At 40.4% G+C, this 18,665-nt stretch overlaps 1 protein-coding gene across 2 annotated transcripts in view; it reads left to right on the top strand.

Annotated features, from left to right (window-relative positions):
- PID1 (phosphotyrosine interaction domain containing 1) overlaps positions 1-18,665 on the top strand; it is a 234,428-nt gene that overhangs the window by 91,228 nt on the left and 124,535 nt on the right. For both annotated transcript variants that reach the window (XM_019657115.1, XM_019657116.1), the window contains exon 2: positions 14,550-14,696. In XM_019657115.1, coding sequence (XP_019512660.1) covers positions 14,550-14,696 — 147 coding nt within the window. The remainder of the gene's footprint in view (positions 1-14,549; positions 14,697-18,665) is intronic.

Raw genomic sequence — 18,665 nt, 5'->3', positions numbered from 1 at the left:
CTTAAACATTCATTTAGGGACTACTTTGTGTCAGGGGCTTTGCCTGAGACTAGGAATACAAAGAAGAGACCACATAGAAACAGTATTTCAGGTGTTATGGGTGGTATGAAAATACTGATTATTGTACAAGGTACAGGTCAGGCATAAAGCAGGCAGAGGTGGGAGGTGAAGAGTTTCGGAAGAACCTATAGGTGTGATCATAATTGGAGGAATGTCAACAAAATATTAGAGTTCCCGTCTCCCGCAAGGTGGAAGTCAGTCTCTCTCTGTCTCTCTCTGTCTCTCTCTGTCTCTCTCTGTCTCTCTCTCTCTCTCTCTCTCTCTCTCTCTCTCTCTCTCTCTCTCCTAAAGGTATCATATACACCAGATGAATTCTCCGTCCTCTGTGGATGACTTTGCAATACAGTGCTCTCCACTGAGCCTGATCAAAGTGAACTCTGGCTTGCCAAAGCTCTGGCATGTTACTCACCTTCCTGACTACTTGAAGCCTGGGGACAAAATTATTTTTAGTTTCCTTCCAGCCTGCCAAGATAATGTTCAGTCCTGTATCAACCAAAACGTAGTCCTGTAGAGGAATTTCGTGGAGCAAAAATGAAGTGAAAATAAAACCCAGTGTGTGTGGATGCAAATCTCATGTGTGCTTATTACGTATCTGCTGATGAGCAGGGGATTCAGTGACACCATGAAGCCAAGCCCTTCAAATTGGAACTTCAAGGTGCCCTTGGGGCTAAACTCAGGGACTGAATGATGTCCCTTAGGGGAATATGGCACAGTCTTTGGGATCTTAAAGTCATAACACTTGGTTTGGTTTCCAAATCTTCAGTTGTTTTGTCTAACTCATTTTCATTCTTTTCAAAGCATGTTTACACTATTTAGTTTTTATTCTCTGCTCTGTGCTCTCGTTTATTGCTTGGAGGAAGATAAGCCGTCAGGGTGTTTCTGGGTAGTTCCTTCTAGAGAGAGTGTCAGTGTTCATGTTTCTCCGTGAAGTTGTGAGGGCCAGTACCTCTCTAGGAAGAAGTGTCTGGGACTGGAGCTAGGAAGCTGACTACAGCCAGATAGAGTCAGCATCCTGAAAACGTAAATACCTGAGCTGGAAAGAGACAGGGCTTCAGGGAAAGGACCTTTGGAAATTATAGATAATGCTAATATGCCCTTTGTAACATTTTATATCTATCTTTCAAACACAAAGCACTCACTAGTCCACTTAGTTTTTAACTGATTTGAAATACGAGTTTTACTCCCGGCGTCTGCGTAGGATGCATACAGCTGGAAAGAGCATCACTTTTATCCTAAGAGCCAGACGATCTACACAATTAAACCTTCTCTTGAACCTATCAAAGAGCCAGGATCCTAGTTCTTCCAACTAGCCTGAAATAGACAGAAAACAAGGCCTCCAAAGAGACCACATGTGAGTTATGGCTCACCTGTGGCAGACATGGGAGGAAGACGGCCTGCAGTGCAAGAGGGTAAAATTATTGTTCAGCTAAATTTTATCAAATAAAAAATTATTCAGGTAAAATTAGTAACACATTGTAAAGGTCAATTGTGGGCCAGTATGAGAGTACAGAGCCCTTGGTTGCTTTATACCCAAGTGGAATTCACACCAACTACTAGGCTCTTCTATTTTTTTTTTTTAGCTGAGCCATCCTGCTACCTGTTGACAGCTCAGCGGCTGCTCAGCTTGGGCTGGACTCGAACTGCTGTTGCTCAGAGCTCAAGCTCTTGAGCGAGCTCTTAACCAACTGAGCCACTCGGCCGGCCCTCTCCTGGGCTCTTCCAAACAGACCACCACAGGGGCTCATGGGAAAGATTGAGAGCCAGGCTAGAGGCCAGAGCTAGCCTCCTATAATGATAAAAGCCTGGAGGAGTGTGGTTGCCACACACGAAGCCCAGCTGGACTCTTCTCCCCTAAGGAATATAAGACTTCGCAGTTGAGGTGGAGTGACAAACCCTGTGGCTCTTCGGGTATAGGTAAAGACCCATTGTGACTTGTGGAGATGAAAAGGAAAGAAAATCTCTACATTTAGAGGAAAGGAGCAAATGCTATAAGATGAAGCAAAATCAAGAACACTGAGAAAGCCTGACTTCTGTGAGACTAAAGGACACAGGACCTGCCTAAGACTGAAGTAGAACAAGAGAGAAGAGATGCCCCCTGCTTTCCTCCCCCTGCCCTACTGGCAGACTAGAAAGCTAGACTAGTATGAAGCAATCACAGTCAACCGCTGGGGACAGGGAAAGAGTGAGGAGAGAGACCCTCGTTGAGTCGCAGGTATACAGAGAAATCTGAGAGCTGAGGGTGGAGCAAGAATATTGAGACTTCCTTTCAGTAAACCCAACTCCACCCTAAAGATAAGCTAATTCTAGAGGAATTGAAATCTGTGGTAGGACAGTAAAACTCGTACCCAGACCTACTGCAGACTAGTTTTACTTGACACACTACACAGATGCCTGAGCAGAAGAAATATGGTCAATTTCAGGTATAAATGCTGTTTACCTCATTCTACTGCATATGATGTCCAGAATTCCATAAAAAAATACAAGACACACAAAAAAATCAAGAGAAAAGCAATTCATTGTAAGGAGACAAAGCCATTAACAGAACCAGATTCAGAGATGACTCAGACATGGAATTTAAAATAATTGTGATTAATATAGTAAAGGCTCTACTGGAAAAGGTGAAGAGCATGCATGAACATTTCAACAAAGAGAAACTAAGAAAGAAGCAAATGAAACTGCTAGAAAAAAAAAAAAAGAACAGCAACAGCTGAATATCAGAGATGAAAACCGTCTTTAGTAAGCTCATCAGCAAAATCAACACCAGCCATAGAATAAGTGAACTTGGAGACAGACTACTGTTTTGATTGTATTAATTTTCTGTGTTATATTTCATTGATTTTTCCTCTGAAATATATTATTTGGTTTCTTCTACTCACTTTGAGTTTCATGTATTCTTCCTTTCTTTTTTTTATTTAAGTTGAGGCTGAGTTTATTGAGTAGAGAACTTTCTTCTCATAATGGCATTTTGTACTATAAAATTTCCCTTAAGTACTGATTTAATGGTATCCCGTTTTTGTCATGTTGCATTTTCATTTTCATTCAGCTCAAAATACTTTCTATATACTTTTTGATTTATTCTTTTATCCATGGGTTATTTAGAAGTGTGTTATTTAATTTCTATATGTTTGGAAATTTTACAGAGATTTTTCTGTTATTACTTTGTATAATGTGAAGACTAAATTTACTGAGGATTTTTTTTCTATGACCCAGAATCTGGTCTGTCTTGGTAAATGTTTTATGTACACTTGAATTCTCTTGTTTTTGGATGAAGTGGTCTACAAATGTCAATTATATCAAATTGGTTTTTGATGTTATTCAAACTTTCTGTATCCTTGCTGATGTTCTGTCTACTCATCCTATCAATTTTGTAGAGAGCAATATTGAATTCTCCAACAATATCTGTAGCTTTTGTCTATTCATCCCTGTGGCTTATCAATTTTTATTTGTGTCTTTGTATTTGGAGTGAATACCTTATAGGGAGCATAGAGTTAGGTCTTGTTTTTAGTGAATATCACTATAGGAGGTCGGACAATTAACTTCGTGAACTTGTTGCAACGATGTTGCTAAACTTTTTTGATGTCAGAAGGATTATTCATTATGAATTTGTACCAACTGGACAAACAGTTAACCAAGTTTACTATTTGGAAGTGCTGAAAAGACTGCATGAAAAAGTTAGACGACCTGAACTTTTCACCAACAATTCATGGCTCTTGCATCACAACAATGCACCAGCTCACACGACACTGTCTGTGAAGGGGTTTTTAGCCAGTAAACAAATAACTGTATTGGAACACCCTCCCTACTCACCTGATCTGGCCCCCAATAACTTCTTTCTTTACCCAAAGATAAAGGAAATATTGAAAGGGATGCATTTTGATGACATTCAGAACATCAAGGGAAATACGACAACAGCTCTAATGGCCCTTCCAGAAAAAGAGTTCCAAAATTGCTTTGAAGTGTGGACTAGGTGCTGGCTTTGGTGCATAGCTTCCCAAGGGGAGTACTTCAAAAGTGACCATCATGATATTCAGCCATGAGGTATGTAGCACTTAGTCTAGGATGAGTTCATGAACTTAATTGTCTGACCTCCTGTTTGCCGTTCATTAGGAGTATTTTTAATACCCCTCTTAGATTAATTTATAGATTTTAACCCACCATCTTATTATTTATTTTTTATTTGACTCATCTTTTTTTTGTGTTAACTTCTCCCTCTATTTCTGCCTTCTTTGTAATGATTCTATTTTATCTTTGTTAGTATATATAACTCTTTGGTTTGTTGTTTTAGTCCTTGCCTTATGGTTTATAATATGTACATTTAACTTATCATAGTATACCTTCAAATGATATTAAGCCATGTCAAATACACTGTTAGATCCTTACAATAGTATATTTCCATTTCACCTTTTCTGACCTTTGTACTAGTGTTGCAATACATCTTATTTTTATACATGCTAAACTTCCTGCCACATTGTTATTATTTTTAATAATTTTTATAAACAGTCAAGCATCTTTCAATGAATTTTAAATAATAAGAAAAAAATTGTATTATTCCATGTAGTTACTCTTTTCTGTGCTCTTCATTTCCTTGTGTGGAAATGTATTTCATCTTTTATTTCTGCCTGATTGGCTTCCTTTAACATTTCTTGTAGGAAAGTTCTGCTGATCATGAATTGTTTCAAGTTTCATGTCTGGAAAAGTCTTTATTTCCCCTTCATTCTATATACAGAATCCTGGGTATAGAATTCTAGGTTCACATTTTAAATTTTATTTTAGTATTTTAAAGGTGTTGTTCTACTGCCTTCTCACTTGCATTATTTTCAGTGAATAATCAACTATCATCTTCATCTTTGGCCCTTTGATTATATTAGGGAACTTGATTATGATGTGTTTTGTTGTAATTTTATTCATGTTTCTCATGTTTAGGACTTGTTGAGATATTTGTATATGTGGATTTATATATTTTTTCAAATTTGGGAAAATTCTAGCCATTATTTTCTCAAATATTTTTATCTGTTTCTCCCTACTTCTACTGTGGTATTCCAACTATATGTTTATTAGGGTATTTGAAGTTGTCCCTTAGCTTACTGATAATTTTTTTCATCTTTTCTCTGCATGTTTTATTTTGAATGGTTCCTGTTGTTTTGTCTTCAAGTTTATTGTTCTTTTTTACTGTACTGACATCTGTTATTAATCACACCCAATGTACTTTTCACTTTTGACCATATAGTTTTTATCTTTACAAGTTAGATTTGGATCTTTCTACATCTTCAATATATCAACTTATCTTTTGGAATATATGAAATACAGTTTTAATGCCATTGCCTGGTCATTATAACTTCAGCGTCAGCTCTGGGTAGGTTTTGATTAATTAATTCATCTCTTCAGTATTGGTTCTATTTTTCTGCGTTTTTGAATGTCTGAGGATTTTGATTGGATGTGAGACATTTTGACTTTTACCTTGTTGGTTGCTGGATATTTTTGTTTTTCTTTAAATATCCTTCAACTTGATTTTGTGGAATTTCGTTAAATTATTTCAAAGCACTTTGATCCTTTTGGATCTTCTTTTAAAGACTTGCAGGTGGACCCAGAGTGGGATATTGTCTAGTGCTAATTATTCCTCACCACTGAAACTAGGCCTTCTTTAGTACTCTACCAAGTGCCCCATGACGCATGAGTTTTCCAGTCTGCTGGTAGGAACAGGCAATATAAAGTGCTGTATAACCAGCACTCTAATCTCTAATCCTTCCACTCATTCTTTTCCTAGCCTTGGTTAGTTTCCTTTTGTGCACACTCTGATTAGTACTCAGCTGAATATTTAAAGATACTGTCTGCAGATTTCCAAGGTTCTGTCTCTGTGCCGATTTCTCCTCTTTTTTTGTCTCTCCAAGCTTTCATCTCTGTCTCCTTAACCCTGGGACTCTGCTGGGACCTTTCCGCATTTCTCTCTGCATTGCAGGTTGCAGACTCTTTCAAGGTGGTAAGCTGGACAGTTGTGCAGCTTACTTCGTGTGTTTCAGATCTTCCAGGGATTGCTGTCCTCCATTGCCTGATATCCAGTGTCTCACAAACTGTTGTTTCATAATTTTTTCCAGTTTTGTTAATTGTTTTAAGTGTCAGGGTCGATTTGGTCCTTGTTACTCCATCTCAGTTGAAAGTAGAAGTCAACAATTATTGATCTTTAGTAGTTTAATTGTATTTTGTGCAGTAAGGTACACTAACAGGGGTATGTGGGAATACCTCACACAGAGAAGAATAGAGTCCTAATTCCTGGTGCGTACTCGTTGTGTGGAATGACAAACAGATATGTTAGCCTATTTATATTATTACTTCTCTCTAGCATTCACTCACTCACACTCTTCTTAGTTGAATTTTCATAATTTAAATATAGGTATGAATTAGTTAAGCTGTATGTAACTTTTTTTTTTCATGAGTGGGTAAAATTCTTGTTTTGTGCTCCTGGCATTTGTCATTTTACATCAGGGGGTGCAAATTCAAATGCTTATAAGGGTCAAACAAGTAATATAGGAGTGAAGTTGGTAACACATAAGATGACTATAAAAGTAGTCACTTGTATTTAGTATAGAAGAGAATACTGGCAGTGGGGGAAAGAGGGACCCTGGCAAATTGCAGAGTAAATAAAGAGCTAATTTTTGTCATGAAGGAATGCAAGTTGCCTTTGTAGATCTTCTGATCTTTCATGAGAAGTGGAAATGCAAATTTTAATCATATTTACCTCAATATTTGAATACTACTTCGAATTTAAGCACTCTGTGAATCAAATAAAACATATTTATAGGCCAAATGTTCCTTTGGGCTGAGAGCTTGCAACCTGTGTTTTACAATTGTTTAACTGTTAATACAGAGGGTGCCAAAAAAATGTATACACATTTTAAGAACGGAAAAAAACTGCATTAAAATTATGCTGATGGTAACCACTTTGAGCACCTTTTGTAATTGCAGAAGTCAAACGTGACTTGTACCATCTTTTGTTATCGGTATATATTATTACCATTTTAATACAGTTTTTTTCTTTCTTAAAATGTGTATACATTTCTTTTGGCACCCTCTGTATATAGAAAAATAGTTTAGAAGATGACAGAAACAACTCAAACTAGGAATGTGTCGTGTGTGTATATGTATTTCAGATCAGTAACAAAAATAAATAAGTGATTATATATACATATCTGTATGCATATACACGCACACTCCCCCGAGGGAGTCTTTCACACGCCTGGGGGCTTTTAGCATATTCTGTGGGCATGGAGTTATTTTCGTGCCCCTCCCACATAATCTTGAGAGAATCTGTGATATGTAAAAAAAAAAATGCTTCCATAATTAAAACTGTATGAATAAATATGGGTGTGTGAACATGAGTATTTTCAGTTAGTTTAATAATAGCTATCACTTTTATATACACAGCCTTTTAAATTTGTAATTCTCTGGATGTACAGTAGTCCTTTAAAATTAAGCTGGAACTTTTTTGAATAAGGCAATTACTAGGATAATTTGTAAGAAGGTAAATGCCACGTTGGTGTAGGTCTTTCTTTTCTTGAAATACCAGATCCACATAAAAATGCATTAAAAAATTAATCCTTGAAATCAAATAGTGCGATTTTGTATATGCCTGCTAGATTTGGGGAGACTATCCAACCCTGTTTCACTTTTTAAAAGGACAAAAATTTAAAAAATCATTTGCACTAAAACATTTAAATAAAAGTTGATTTAATTAAGTAGAAATTTCTTTTATTCTCTCAAGTAATTACTGTCAATCATATAACACATTTGCTGTTTATTTAACAGAAAAATATTTTTCTTTTATGTGAAAATGCTAGAAGAAGTATTTAAAAGCAGAAATCAAAGAATTTACATTAAAAACGATAAACAAAAGAAAGATCTCATTAAAGGTCACAAGAGTATAACAATTGTTTTCCTCATATATGGGGCCTGAATATACCTTTCTTGGAAAATAAGTGCTATAAAATGTAAGTAAACCACAACTGAGTAAATTCTTAAATACCCCAAAGTAATAAAATAAAGTGTGATAATGAATGCATGTCGAACCCCTACTTATTTTTGTATACTTGTATGAATTGGCAGTTACTGGGGGTACTGAGGTTTTCCATTAATTTGATTCACCCACTTGCTCCTTGTGGTTCTCTTGAAGAGAACATCTGCAGTATTTTTTAAGCTTGATTAAGGCTTTACTGACCCCATAATTAGCAAGTTAAAAATGACCATTGTAGCCAGCCTTCAAAACACAAGGATGAACCACAGATTAAAACCTTAACGCCTTTCCTTTAATTTGTGTGAGGATAGAGATCCAAAAAGAGAAAGCCGCATTTGCCTTCCCAAGATGCTTTGTATTTTGGATACAAAATCAATACAAAGGTGAGATCCACCTGATTTGAATTGGTAAAATATGGAAATCCTTGCCTGCTAAACTGTCAGAGATTAATGTCTGAATAGGAGGAGGACGGGCCAACTGTAAAATTATCCAGGGCCCGGTGATTACCCCATCCGCATAATGGGGCTTGATTTAGAGGCTCTATTTTAGGATCACACATAAAGCACCAAACGCAGAAAGCCGAGCTTTGTTTAATTTGTCTGGGGGCAGTGCCCTAATTTTCTACAACACTATTCACTTCCCTTCTTTAAGAATGAATAAAACATCTACTTTATGGTACTCTGTGCGTCTTTCATTTGGGAACGGTCGCTTTTCCAAGCTCCTCTGTTTGGTTCTTCTTTTTATAATGTCATTGGATTATGATGCTTTAGGTCGCACTGTCTTTATTGCACTTGCGTGTGCAAAGAACAAGCACTGTCATTTTGGGCATGATATAACATAGCCTTTTAAAGTTGACCGATGAGAAAACCGCGGCCCGGGAAATACAAGACCATGTGGTCCTGACAGAGCTGGTTATAGCTCTGGGTCTCCGTTACCCTCACGAGAGCTTGCCTCCTGAACTGGGTGTCACTGCAGTACGCAGTGTGGCTCTCTTGAGACTGTACTTATCTCATTTTGGCAGGAGCTCAGAGGGTTTTATCATAGACATGAATCACTTGGGATTATCTTACCTTCTTCAGATTATTATTCGGGGCTTTATCATGAAGGCTCAGCTTTTTCAAATAACTAAGTGCAAGATTCATTTTTTTTTAAGGTAATGTTGCTATTCATTTCTGTAGTTTAAGATTTATGAAGTCTTTTTAAAAATTTTCATTAGTGGCTCCATTTTATTTTCACAGATGACTTTTCATTAAAAAGTAATTTGGGGGCTGGCCGAGTGGCTCAGTTGGTTAAGAGCTCGCTCAAGAGTTTGAGCTCTGAGCAACAGCGGTTCAAGTCCAGCCCGAGCTGAGCAGCCACTGAGCTGCCAACAGGTAGCAGGATGGCTCAGCTAAAAAAAAAGAAAAAAAAAAAGTAATTTGTATTGACGAGATTGCTTTAGTTGCAAGAATCGGACACCTGACTCAAGCTTGCTTAAGCATAAAAGGGGATGGATTGGTTCACATTCTCGGTAAAGACTATGCAAGGATCTGAGTCAGATACAGCTGGGACCAGGGGGCCGGTGATGTCAAGTCCCTGAGTCTCCATTTCTCAGCTCTCCTTGTCTCTGTGTGGTCTCACTCTCGGACTGACTGGTAGATGGGCAGGCCAGCATCAGCTCTGTCTAGTAATCCTATATGTCAGTCTCCCAGAAGAGTGTGTTCAGCGAATTTTGAGTTTCCTCTGAACCAATACCTTTGACTGGGGACCAGTGGTACTCAGATGGTCAGCCTGTGTCACATAATTTTCCCCAATGTCAGGGGATGGGGGATTGTGACCAACAACCCTATTCCATAAAGCAGCGTAGAGTAGAGGAGAAGGTTTCCCAAAGAAGGAGGCAGAAGAGTGTTCTGTTGGCGTAAGAAATGTGCAAACCTGTGCAGAATTTTTATGAGTTTATTTGAACCAAACTGACGACAATTTCCGGGAAGCAAAATGTCAATGGATTGAGAATGCCAGAGAATGGCAGTTGTGCAGTTTATTTTATACATTGGATGAGACGTGATGAGGGTTACATGAAATCCACTGGTAGGAGGTTAAGTGGGTGGGAGAAAGCAAAATGGAGACATCTCTGGGATTGGATAAAAAGTAAAATGAAGAGACACACACTTCTTTGTCATTGGTGGGTACATGATTGTTCGTAATTAACATTTACAGCACACAGAGATGGCATTCACGGAGCAAGACAACAATAAGGGGTCCTGTGGTCTCATGCTCTGGTGTGGGGGGGGGCGTGCCCTGAGTGGTCTGGAAAAGGAGAGAGCTCTGACATTTCAAAGGTATGCTATCTTAGATGCAAAAAGTCCATAGACAGGCTCACTCAAGGTAAAGATTGACCTTTGTGAAGGAAGCTACAGGCCTAGGACGTGACTACCCACCATGACCTGCTTTTGGTTAGGGATTTTTATGTTCAGACCATCCTGTGTGGTTACTTTGGGTCTCTGAGTTTGTGGGGCCCGCCATGTGGGCCGCCTCTGAGCTTGTCAGGTTTAGTATGTGGCCAATTCTTATCATAAACAGCTATAGCTATCACACTTCTACCACCTGAAGATTTATTAGAGCAACTCAGAGTTACATAAAAATGTTAATTTTGTCTAAAGGCATTATTGTAGAATCAATGATTCATCAAATGATTCACTTTTTATTTCTCTCTTTACCTTTTTCCTTTCACAGAGGGCATAAAGGACAAAACCATTAGGGAAAAAAAATACTTTTTAGAAAAAGGAATAATTTTCTCTATTTTACTTTCCAACATTGTCTTACCCGCTCTCATTAGTTCTTCTAACGAACTTGTCACTTAGATACGCAGTGTCATTTGATTGAACAGTCTCCACCCACTGTGAGAAGCCCTTTCAGGCAGAGACTAACATTTTATTTCTGTTCCAGCTGTGCCTACACACTGTCTGGCTGAATGTAGGTGTTCAGCAAAGGCGTGTGGAATGAACTGGTGAGCGAATGCTTAGCACACACCTGCCCGGTTGGAGGTGCCAGGGCTTTAAAGAGTTAGATAACTGAGGTTACACAACTCATTGTGTTGAAATTGGAATTTGAGCTCCGTTATCTTCCTAGCCCCAATTTAGGTTTTTAAAATGTTTGTTTATTTCCTTTACTTGGCTCCCTGACCATGTAATCAAGGTGGGGCCTATGTGTGCCCGTCTGCCACTTTCGGTCTCTCTGTGTGCTTAGCGACTGAACCAATAGTTAGGACATTGGCTCCCACAACAGGGACAGGAAGACAATCTCAGGGCTTCTGGGCAATACGGTTGTCTAACCCTCATGAGAATAAAGTCACATCTAGTTTAATCTTCAGGAACTTCCTGTAGAGCAGAAGTCAGGCTGAGTTGAGCTGTGGTCTCATGTACCTCTTGTAGAGCCCCAGCAAAATGGCAGACAGGGGAGAATGTGCCTGCTTGCTCATTGTCCCATCTCCTGGGTCACTGTCCCTTTATCCTCTTGATCTCGGGGCCTCAGCACTTTCCCACAGAGACAAACCAACTTCAGCTGTCACTCTTGGTGATCCACGTTTCTCCTCTCAGACCACTTTGCAATCCCAAACCCCACACCCCCCTGTTGGAATGGAATCAATTAAGAACAAAGACAGAATCTTCCAGAATAATATGAAGACTTGCCCTACATTAAAAAAAAAGTAGAAATCAATACTCACTGGGACCATAAGGGCAAGTCTGTCTCCCATTTAAAAAAGTATTAGGGCTGGCAGCTTTGTTTCCTAAAAGGCGACTGTATCATTCAGGGTGAAGTCAGAGAGACAGAACTAGCAGGAGATGCATATTGAGATTTATTCAAGGAATTGGCTTATGCAATTGTGGGGCCTGGCTAGGCAAGTCTGAAATCCTTGGGGTAGGCTGTCAGGGAGGGTGGGAAGAACACTCAGGCGTGGACCGAAGCTGCTGTCCAAAGGTAGAATTTATTCTTTTGGGAACTCTCAGCTCACCTGTTCAGGTCGTCCGATTGATTGAGTCAAGCCCACCCAGATGATCTATGATAACCTCCCTTACTTCAGTTCAAATGATTATGGACTGTAGTCATTCTGCAAAATGCCTTCACTGCAACACCAAGAATACTGTTTGAATAACTGAGTATGGTGGCCTAGCCATGTTGACACATAAAACTGGCCATCTGAGTGGCCAGTTGGAGTTCTAGCAGATTCCACGGGGACTGGTAAACTGTTGTAAGCCCTGGGGATACTTCATGGTGTAAAACAGTTTCTGCTCCTATGGCGTGCATGTTCTAGTGGAAGATGACAATAAAATAAACGACATAAACTTATAGTGGTGATGCGTAGTGGTAAGAATAATAAATCAGGGGAAGGGAATAGACAGTGATGAATAGATATGTGTGCAGAGCTGGCTACATAATTTGTGGGGCCCAGTGCAAAAAGCAAATTCAGTGTCCTCTCTTCAAAAAATAGAAAAAAGTGTCACTCAAGGTATTAAACCTGAAAGCTTTTTTCTTCCTTCCATGGCTCTCTCTCTGAAATGGTCATGGTGGGATTTTTTTTCCCCCTCCTACTTAATGCTGTTCTAAGTAAAAAAAAAAAAATTAAAATTTAGATTATTAACATGAATTTACCCTTCATCATTATATTGTGTATTGCCCACTGTCCATACACATATCAGAGCTGAATTACTGAAATTACACCATTTCCGTTTCCTACACTTTGTTCTTCCCAGAATAGTGGAAACACTCCACCAAACGAACTCACCTGTTGTTTCAGTTCTAATAGGTGCACATTTCCCCGACACTTTACCTTTGGCTTACTGACCAGCCGGGTGGCCAGTGGGAGTTCTAGCAGATTCCATGTGGTTAGTGTGGAGGGACAGCAGGAGGGGAGCCTGGGATTACCCTGCCTGTCCCTTCCCTTTTAGGTTGTCATTTTCAGTATAAGTGGTTGTCTGATACAGGAAAGTCATGCAATGCAAATGAAAAGGGTGTGATAGAGTTTCTTGATCATCCATGCTTCTTAGATAGAACACAACTGACTTCTTTCTGCATGTGAAGCAAGTTCTGGTTCTGAAGTGTGGCCTCTTGTGGCCGTCAGTGCACCTGTACTGTGTACTGAGTCAGAGACTTAACATGCTCCCCTTGCATCTGCTTTGTGTCCCGCTGAATTCTGTATATCAGGGGATACACATATTGTACCTCCTCTACTCACAAGGTACTCCACTGTTCCATCAGACTTAGCTTACAAAACACAAATTCAAAGGTAAAGTTATTAAGGATGTCAAGATGGTGACATTAAACCAAGAGCATTAGATCAAGCAGAGAGCCTTCCTAAGTACGGGACCCTTGCGACTATACAGGTTTCCTATGAAGCCAGCTATGTGTATATATGTTCATGTGTGTGTGCACGCTATTTTAGATAATGTTGATAAGGAAGGACTGTCTGATGAAGTGACATTTGATCAGGGTTCCCAAGAAGGTGAAGAAGTGAGGTTTGCAGATACCTAGGGCGAGAGCAGCATGTTTAGATGTTTCAAGGCACAGGTGTCTTTGGTTTATTTTCGGAAAGTGAGGAGGCCATTGTGGCTGGATCCAAGTAAGTGAGGGAGTGAGGAGTAGGAGATGAGATCAGAGAGACAGTGGGTTCCTGAGTCATGCATGGGCTTGGGGGCCAAGGTAAGGACTTTGAGAAGAGGGGAGACTAGGGAGAATTGAGCAGAGGGACGACATTCCATGATTAGATTTTAGGAGGCTCCCTCTGGCTGCTGTGTGGCAGTGCTCTGCACAGGCCAAGGCTGGAAGTGGTGGGACCGGTTTGCAAGCAGCTAGACCAAACAAAGATAGGGCCTGGGCTGGGTGTATAGATAACGGTGATTAAATATGTTTGGATTCTGTTCATATTTCAGAACTAGTGCCAACAGGAGTTGCCTATGGGATGGATATTTACTTTAGAGTCCTGAGAGAGCAAATAAAATGGCTCATTAAGAAGCAGTGAATTTCCCAAAGTTCCACATTCAAGGCAAAGCAGACCTGGGGAGGCTGAGAACAGACATTTCATGTTCTTTTTCATCAGCTCTTCTCATTTTTCATTATCTGTAGACTTTTCCCCAAATTGCTCCTCTAGCACCCTCTTTTGAATATCTTATTTCTTTAGCAGAATTCAGCATGGATTACATCTCTAGGATTTCTTCTGTATATATATCACCTTGGTAGAACTTCTCAGAACATGATCATGGGTTACTCCACCACTAAACCCATGTTTCCATGATGCCTGAGTCGAGGTTGGCTGTCTCCCACAGTTTCACTTAGTAATGTCCTGACAGTTTCCCTGCTCTGTTTTACCAAATATCTCTTGGTCTCCTCAATTAAGACAGAGTTAATGAAACAAAGATTTTTGCTGCTGGGTTTGATGTACAATTATACCACATACAATTCCAAGTGATGTAACAATATTTGGCTTATTATTTTTTTTTCTGCTTTTCAGCACTTTCAGACCATGCTGAAGTCTAAATTGAATGTCCTAACACTGAAAAAGGAACCCCTCCCAGCAGTCATCTTCCATGAGCCTGAGGCCATCGAGCTGTGCACCACCACTCCCCTGATGAAGACCAGAACTCACAGTGGCTGCAAGGTATGTGGCACGTGGCCAGCAGAGGCCCTCTCAGTGGGACAGACCAAAGGACATGTAGCCCTAAGACACTTCTTTCACAGCGGTAACATTAAAAAAAGAAAAGAAAATATAAAACAACTAACAACATAAGCTCATTGAGTTATGGTAGTTTGAATCCAGACTTATTTTTCTTAATGATATAATTCATAATTTGGGGGTACACATTAAAGACATGTAGTTAAGGATATGGGAATAAAATAGTGCTTTTGCCATATTTTTTATAGCCCCATGGAACTTTGGGATTCACGAGAAGGTTCTGTCCTTAATGGTAGGTAATTCCTCCCTTTGTATTTGCAGTCTGAATAATACATATCTTCACAAGTATAAAACAAAACAAGTTTCCCAACAGTTGTGCTCTATGCGTCCTTTGGGGAGCCATTGTGCATTTTTGTTTTGCTTCAGCTTTCAAAAATTATACTAATATTCGTGCCTCAGAATCCATTAAACACATTTTTCATTTACGCAAGCTATAATGCCGACATGGAAAGAAGACTAGAAATGAAATGTATAATTTTGGTAGGCTTTTGGATTCTCCCAAGATATACCTTTTCACACGAGTTGTTGAATATAGAAGCTGGTTTAGAAGTAACAAAGAAAATATTTTACGCATACTCTCTCCTCAGAACTTTGTTCTGAGTAGTGAAAATAAAATGAGGGGCAGGAAAATGCATATTTGCATGTGGATTTCTTTTATAACTTTGGAGATAAACTCCTTATTGCTTTCTGGGTTAGGGAAGCAAAAAAGGATCCATTGCTGTCTCTTGTCAGAGTGTTCCTTTCCCTCCTCAGTTCTTGCCTAGCTGTGGTCAGATTGGAGCCTACGGCAATCTTGAGTGAAGGTGGTGTGCACAGAACCTCACACATGTCCATTCATTCCACAAACACTCATTGGGTGCTCACTGTCGTCTCGACGCTGGGAACAGTGTGGGCAAGACCCACTGACACCTTTATGGGCTTAGGTGCTAGTTGGAAGAGGAGGGAGGAGAAAATACAGGGAAACAAGCACTGACAAGAAAGCCAGTCTGTGAAGAACTTGTGGGAGAATCTTTTGGGCAGAAGGAACTGGGAGTGCTAAGTCTCAGAGGTGGACATGGTCTTGTATGTTTTAGAATGGAAAGCAATGGGCCCAGTGTAGCTGGGAAGTGGAGAATGTGGTGGTGAATGGTGGGGTTGGACGGGGGTCTGGGTATAAAGAGCCTTGCTATCATGGCAAGGAGTTTAGACTTGTTCTGATTACTGTAGGGAACCATCAGAGGGATTTAGGCAAGCATGTTGTATGACTCCATTTAAAAAAGTGGTTCTAAATGGTCACTTTGCTAAGGTGGATGTCTAGCTCCCAAGGGCAGTTGCCAGTGGCTCCGCTTCAACTGAGGAAAGTGGGTCCACACAGCTGGCCTTAGGTCACAGTGTGCGCCATGCTTTTCGTGAGCTAATGACATGAAGGAATTATACAAACACTAAATTTAAAAGTGATATGAGGTCAAATGGGTTATACTTCCTTTAAAGATTTTCCAAAGTCATTTTGAATACTGTTCCAGTTGGGGAAGATGGTCCCTCAAAGGAAGATGAAGTCAGTGGCGACAAGTATGAGGAAAAGAGTTTAGTTTGATAAAATCTACCGAGTATGTTTTAATGGGAGTTACAGAGTAAAGGGACTTAGCAATCCAAGCCAGATGTGAAAGAGGGGTGTGCGTGTGTGCGCGCGTGTGTGTGTGTGTGTGTGTGTGTGTGTGTGTGTATGGAGAAAGAGAGAGAGAAATATTTGCTAGGAGAATAAAAGCCATCATTTTTTTCTGAAAAGGAGTATAAGCTTCAGAATTCATGGCATAACTTTTTTTTCCCGGTATACTGCCTTAGGTCATGTTCATTTATTTTACTTCTAAAAGGATGTTGAAAAAAATAGAAGACATTCAAAAGAGCATGCCAAACAGAGCAAGGGGTGGCCTGGTGTCAGTCTGTGGGGCTAGCTAGACAAGGGGAAGTTGGCAAGGATTTGAGCTGGACATGGGGGAGAACTTTGGCCTTCCAGGTGAAAACCACATTCCACTGGGCTAGAAAAAATTTATGAACTCTCCATCCCTAGAAATCGCGAAGAGGAGACTCCAGGTGTAGATCATTGTAATCCAGGATCAGGGATCTGGGCCAACACCTCTTGAGGTACTTTCCAGGTTTATGATTCTATTTGAAGGGAGAAAACCTCCAAAGTGTCATTCTTCAAATTGTATACTATATTATACTTGATACATTTAAATTTGAACTCAACATACTGGAGTTACGGCCTTTACTTCTCAAGGACAATATTGCATTTGTAGTCCGAGTCATAGTCTTTCGTTAAAAAAACAAAAGAAAGTTCTATTTTTGATGCTTGATATTTCTGTTTAAAATCACCAGGCCTCCCCCATTTATCCCCCACCCCCATCCCACCCCCCATCATCCCCTGGAACAAAGTGCAGTGTTTCCTCTTTGATTCTTGCGAATAACTGAGCTCACAAAATGCCAGCTGCAAAATCTCTCCGGGGTTCATGCCTGCCAGGAATAATGAGCACGGTGGAGCCCGCCCAGCTGCAGGGCCAGCCTACCGGCCTTCCATCTTCACACAGTCCTCCTCTTTTCGCCTAACAGCTCTCAAGTTGTGTTTGCGTGACTTTAGGTTTGGGGAAGGGAGAGAGGCAGGAGGAAGCAGAGCAAAGGGGAGTTGAAAATGGATTCTGATTAGCACCGTGGAGGTCCTGGCTGTCTCAGAGTCCCCATTTCCCTCTGATCTGTATTCTCCGTGGGTCCTGTTGGGATCGCCCTGCCAGGCTATTCATGTTGCGGGCAGCTGGGTCTTTGTGTGTCCTCCTCTATTGCTGCCACTATTTTTTTTTTCTTTTGGAGTGGAGTTCTTTAACTGTACCACCCACTGCATGCCATTAGGACACTCCCAGCAGTCCCCTGGTTGGAGCTGTCTGCAGTATTGGAGATGCTGTGTCTGATTTTGCAGTGGCAATAATGGCTTGTCATTCATGTCATCTCCTGCCTAGCACAATGGAATCCTAGGTGGCTTCAGATTGTTAGCAAACATTTGTTTCATTAATAGTCATGGAAAACCTACTGTGTACATGGAATTATGGGGAAAGAAATCAAAGTAGGTATTGTGGGTAATACAACTTATAGGAGAAGCAATAAGTTGAGAGTACCAAAAAAATCACAAGGCCTTCTGGTATTCGTGTGTGTGTGTGCGCGCGTGCGTGCGTGCGTGCGCGTGTGTGTGTGTGTGTGTGTGTGTGTGTGTGTGTGTGTGTGAGAGAGAGAGAGAGAGAGAGAGAGAGAGAGAGAGAGAGAGAGAGAGAGACAGAAACCCCTAGAGGGCAGATTTCTGGACCTTCTTTCCAGAGACTTTGATTCAGGCACTCAGCTTAGTGTGGCGGAGCAAGAGCCTGCACTTATAAACAGACCATGTAATTTACATGGTGCCTGGACCATGCTATGAGTTTGACTTGAACCACAGAGCAATGTAAGTGACATAAATGAATACACACCCTGCTCGGTGGGAGATGGGGTGGGAAGTGGTATGTGGGGGTAGCTGGCACTTGCAGGGTTAGAATGGCTTTGCCACATAGTTGACCAGGAGGCTGACATCTAAGCAAGGGCCTTAGGGCCTGCTCTCACCTAGGATGCTCTAGTTTCCAAATTTGGCCTCTTGCTGAGTGAGGCACTTGGCCTGGCCTCCTGAGAAGCCTCGTTTAAGGCCCTTAATGTCTTCTTCACATTTGTGAGGGCAGAAGCCATCAAACAATCTAGTTTCCAAGAAAGAGTTCATGATTCTTAAACCATAACAATTTTTAAGTGACTCTTTTTGAGACTCTTTGCACTCAGGAGTGGCAGTAGTAGTCCCTTAGTTCTCAGAAGGGATGTGATTGGTTTATAGTTTCATGAGGCGAAGAAGAG

The sequence above is a fragment of the Hipposideros armiger genome, unplaced genomic scaffold (assembly GCF_001890085.2).
Source record: "Hipposideros armiger isolate ML-2016 unplaced genomic scaffold, ASM189008v1 scaffold_273, whole genome shotgun sequence".
Lineage (NCBI taxonomy): Eukaryota > Metazoa > Chordata > Mammalia > Chiroptera > Hipposideridae > Hipposideros > Hipposideros armiger.
The sequence above is the reverse complement of the archived record's forward strand: the minus strand, read 5'-3'. Positions and strand labels throughout refer to the sequence as shown.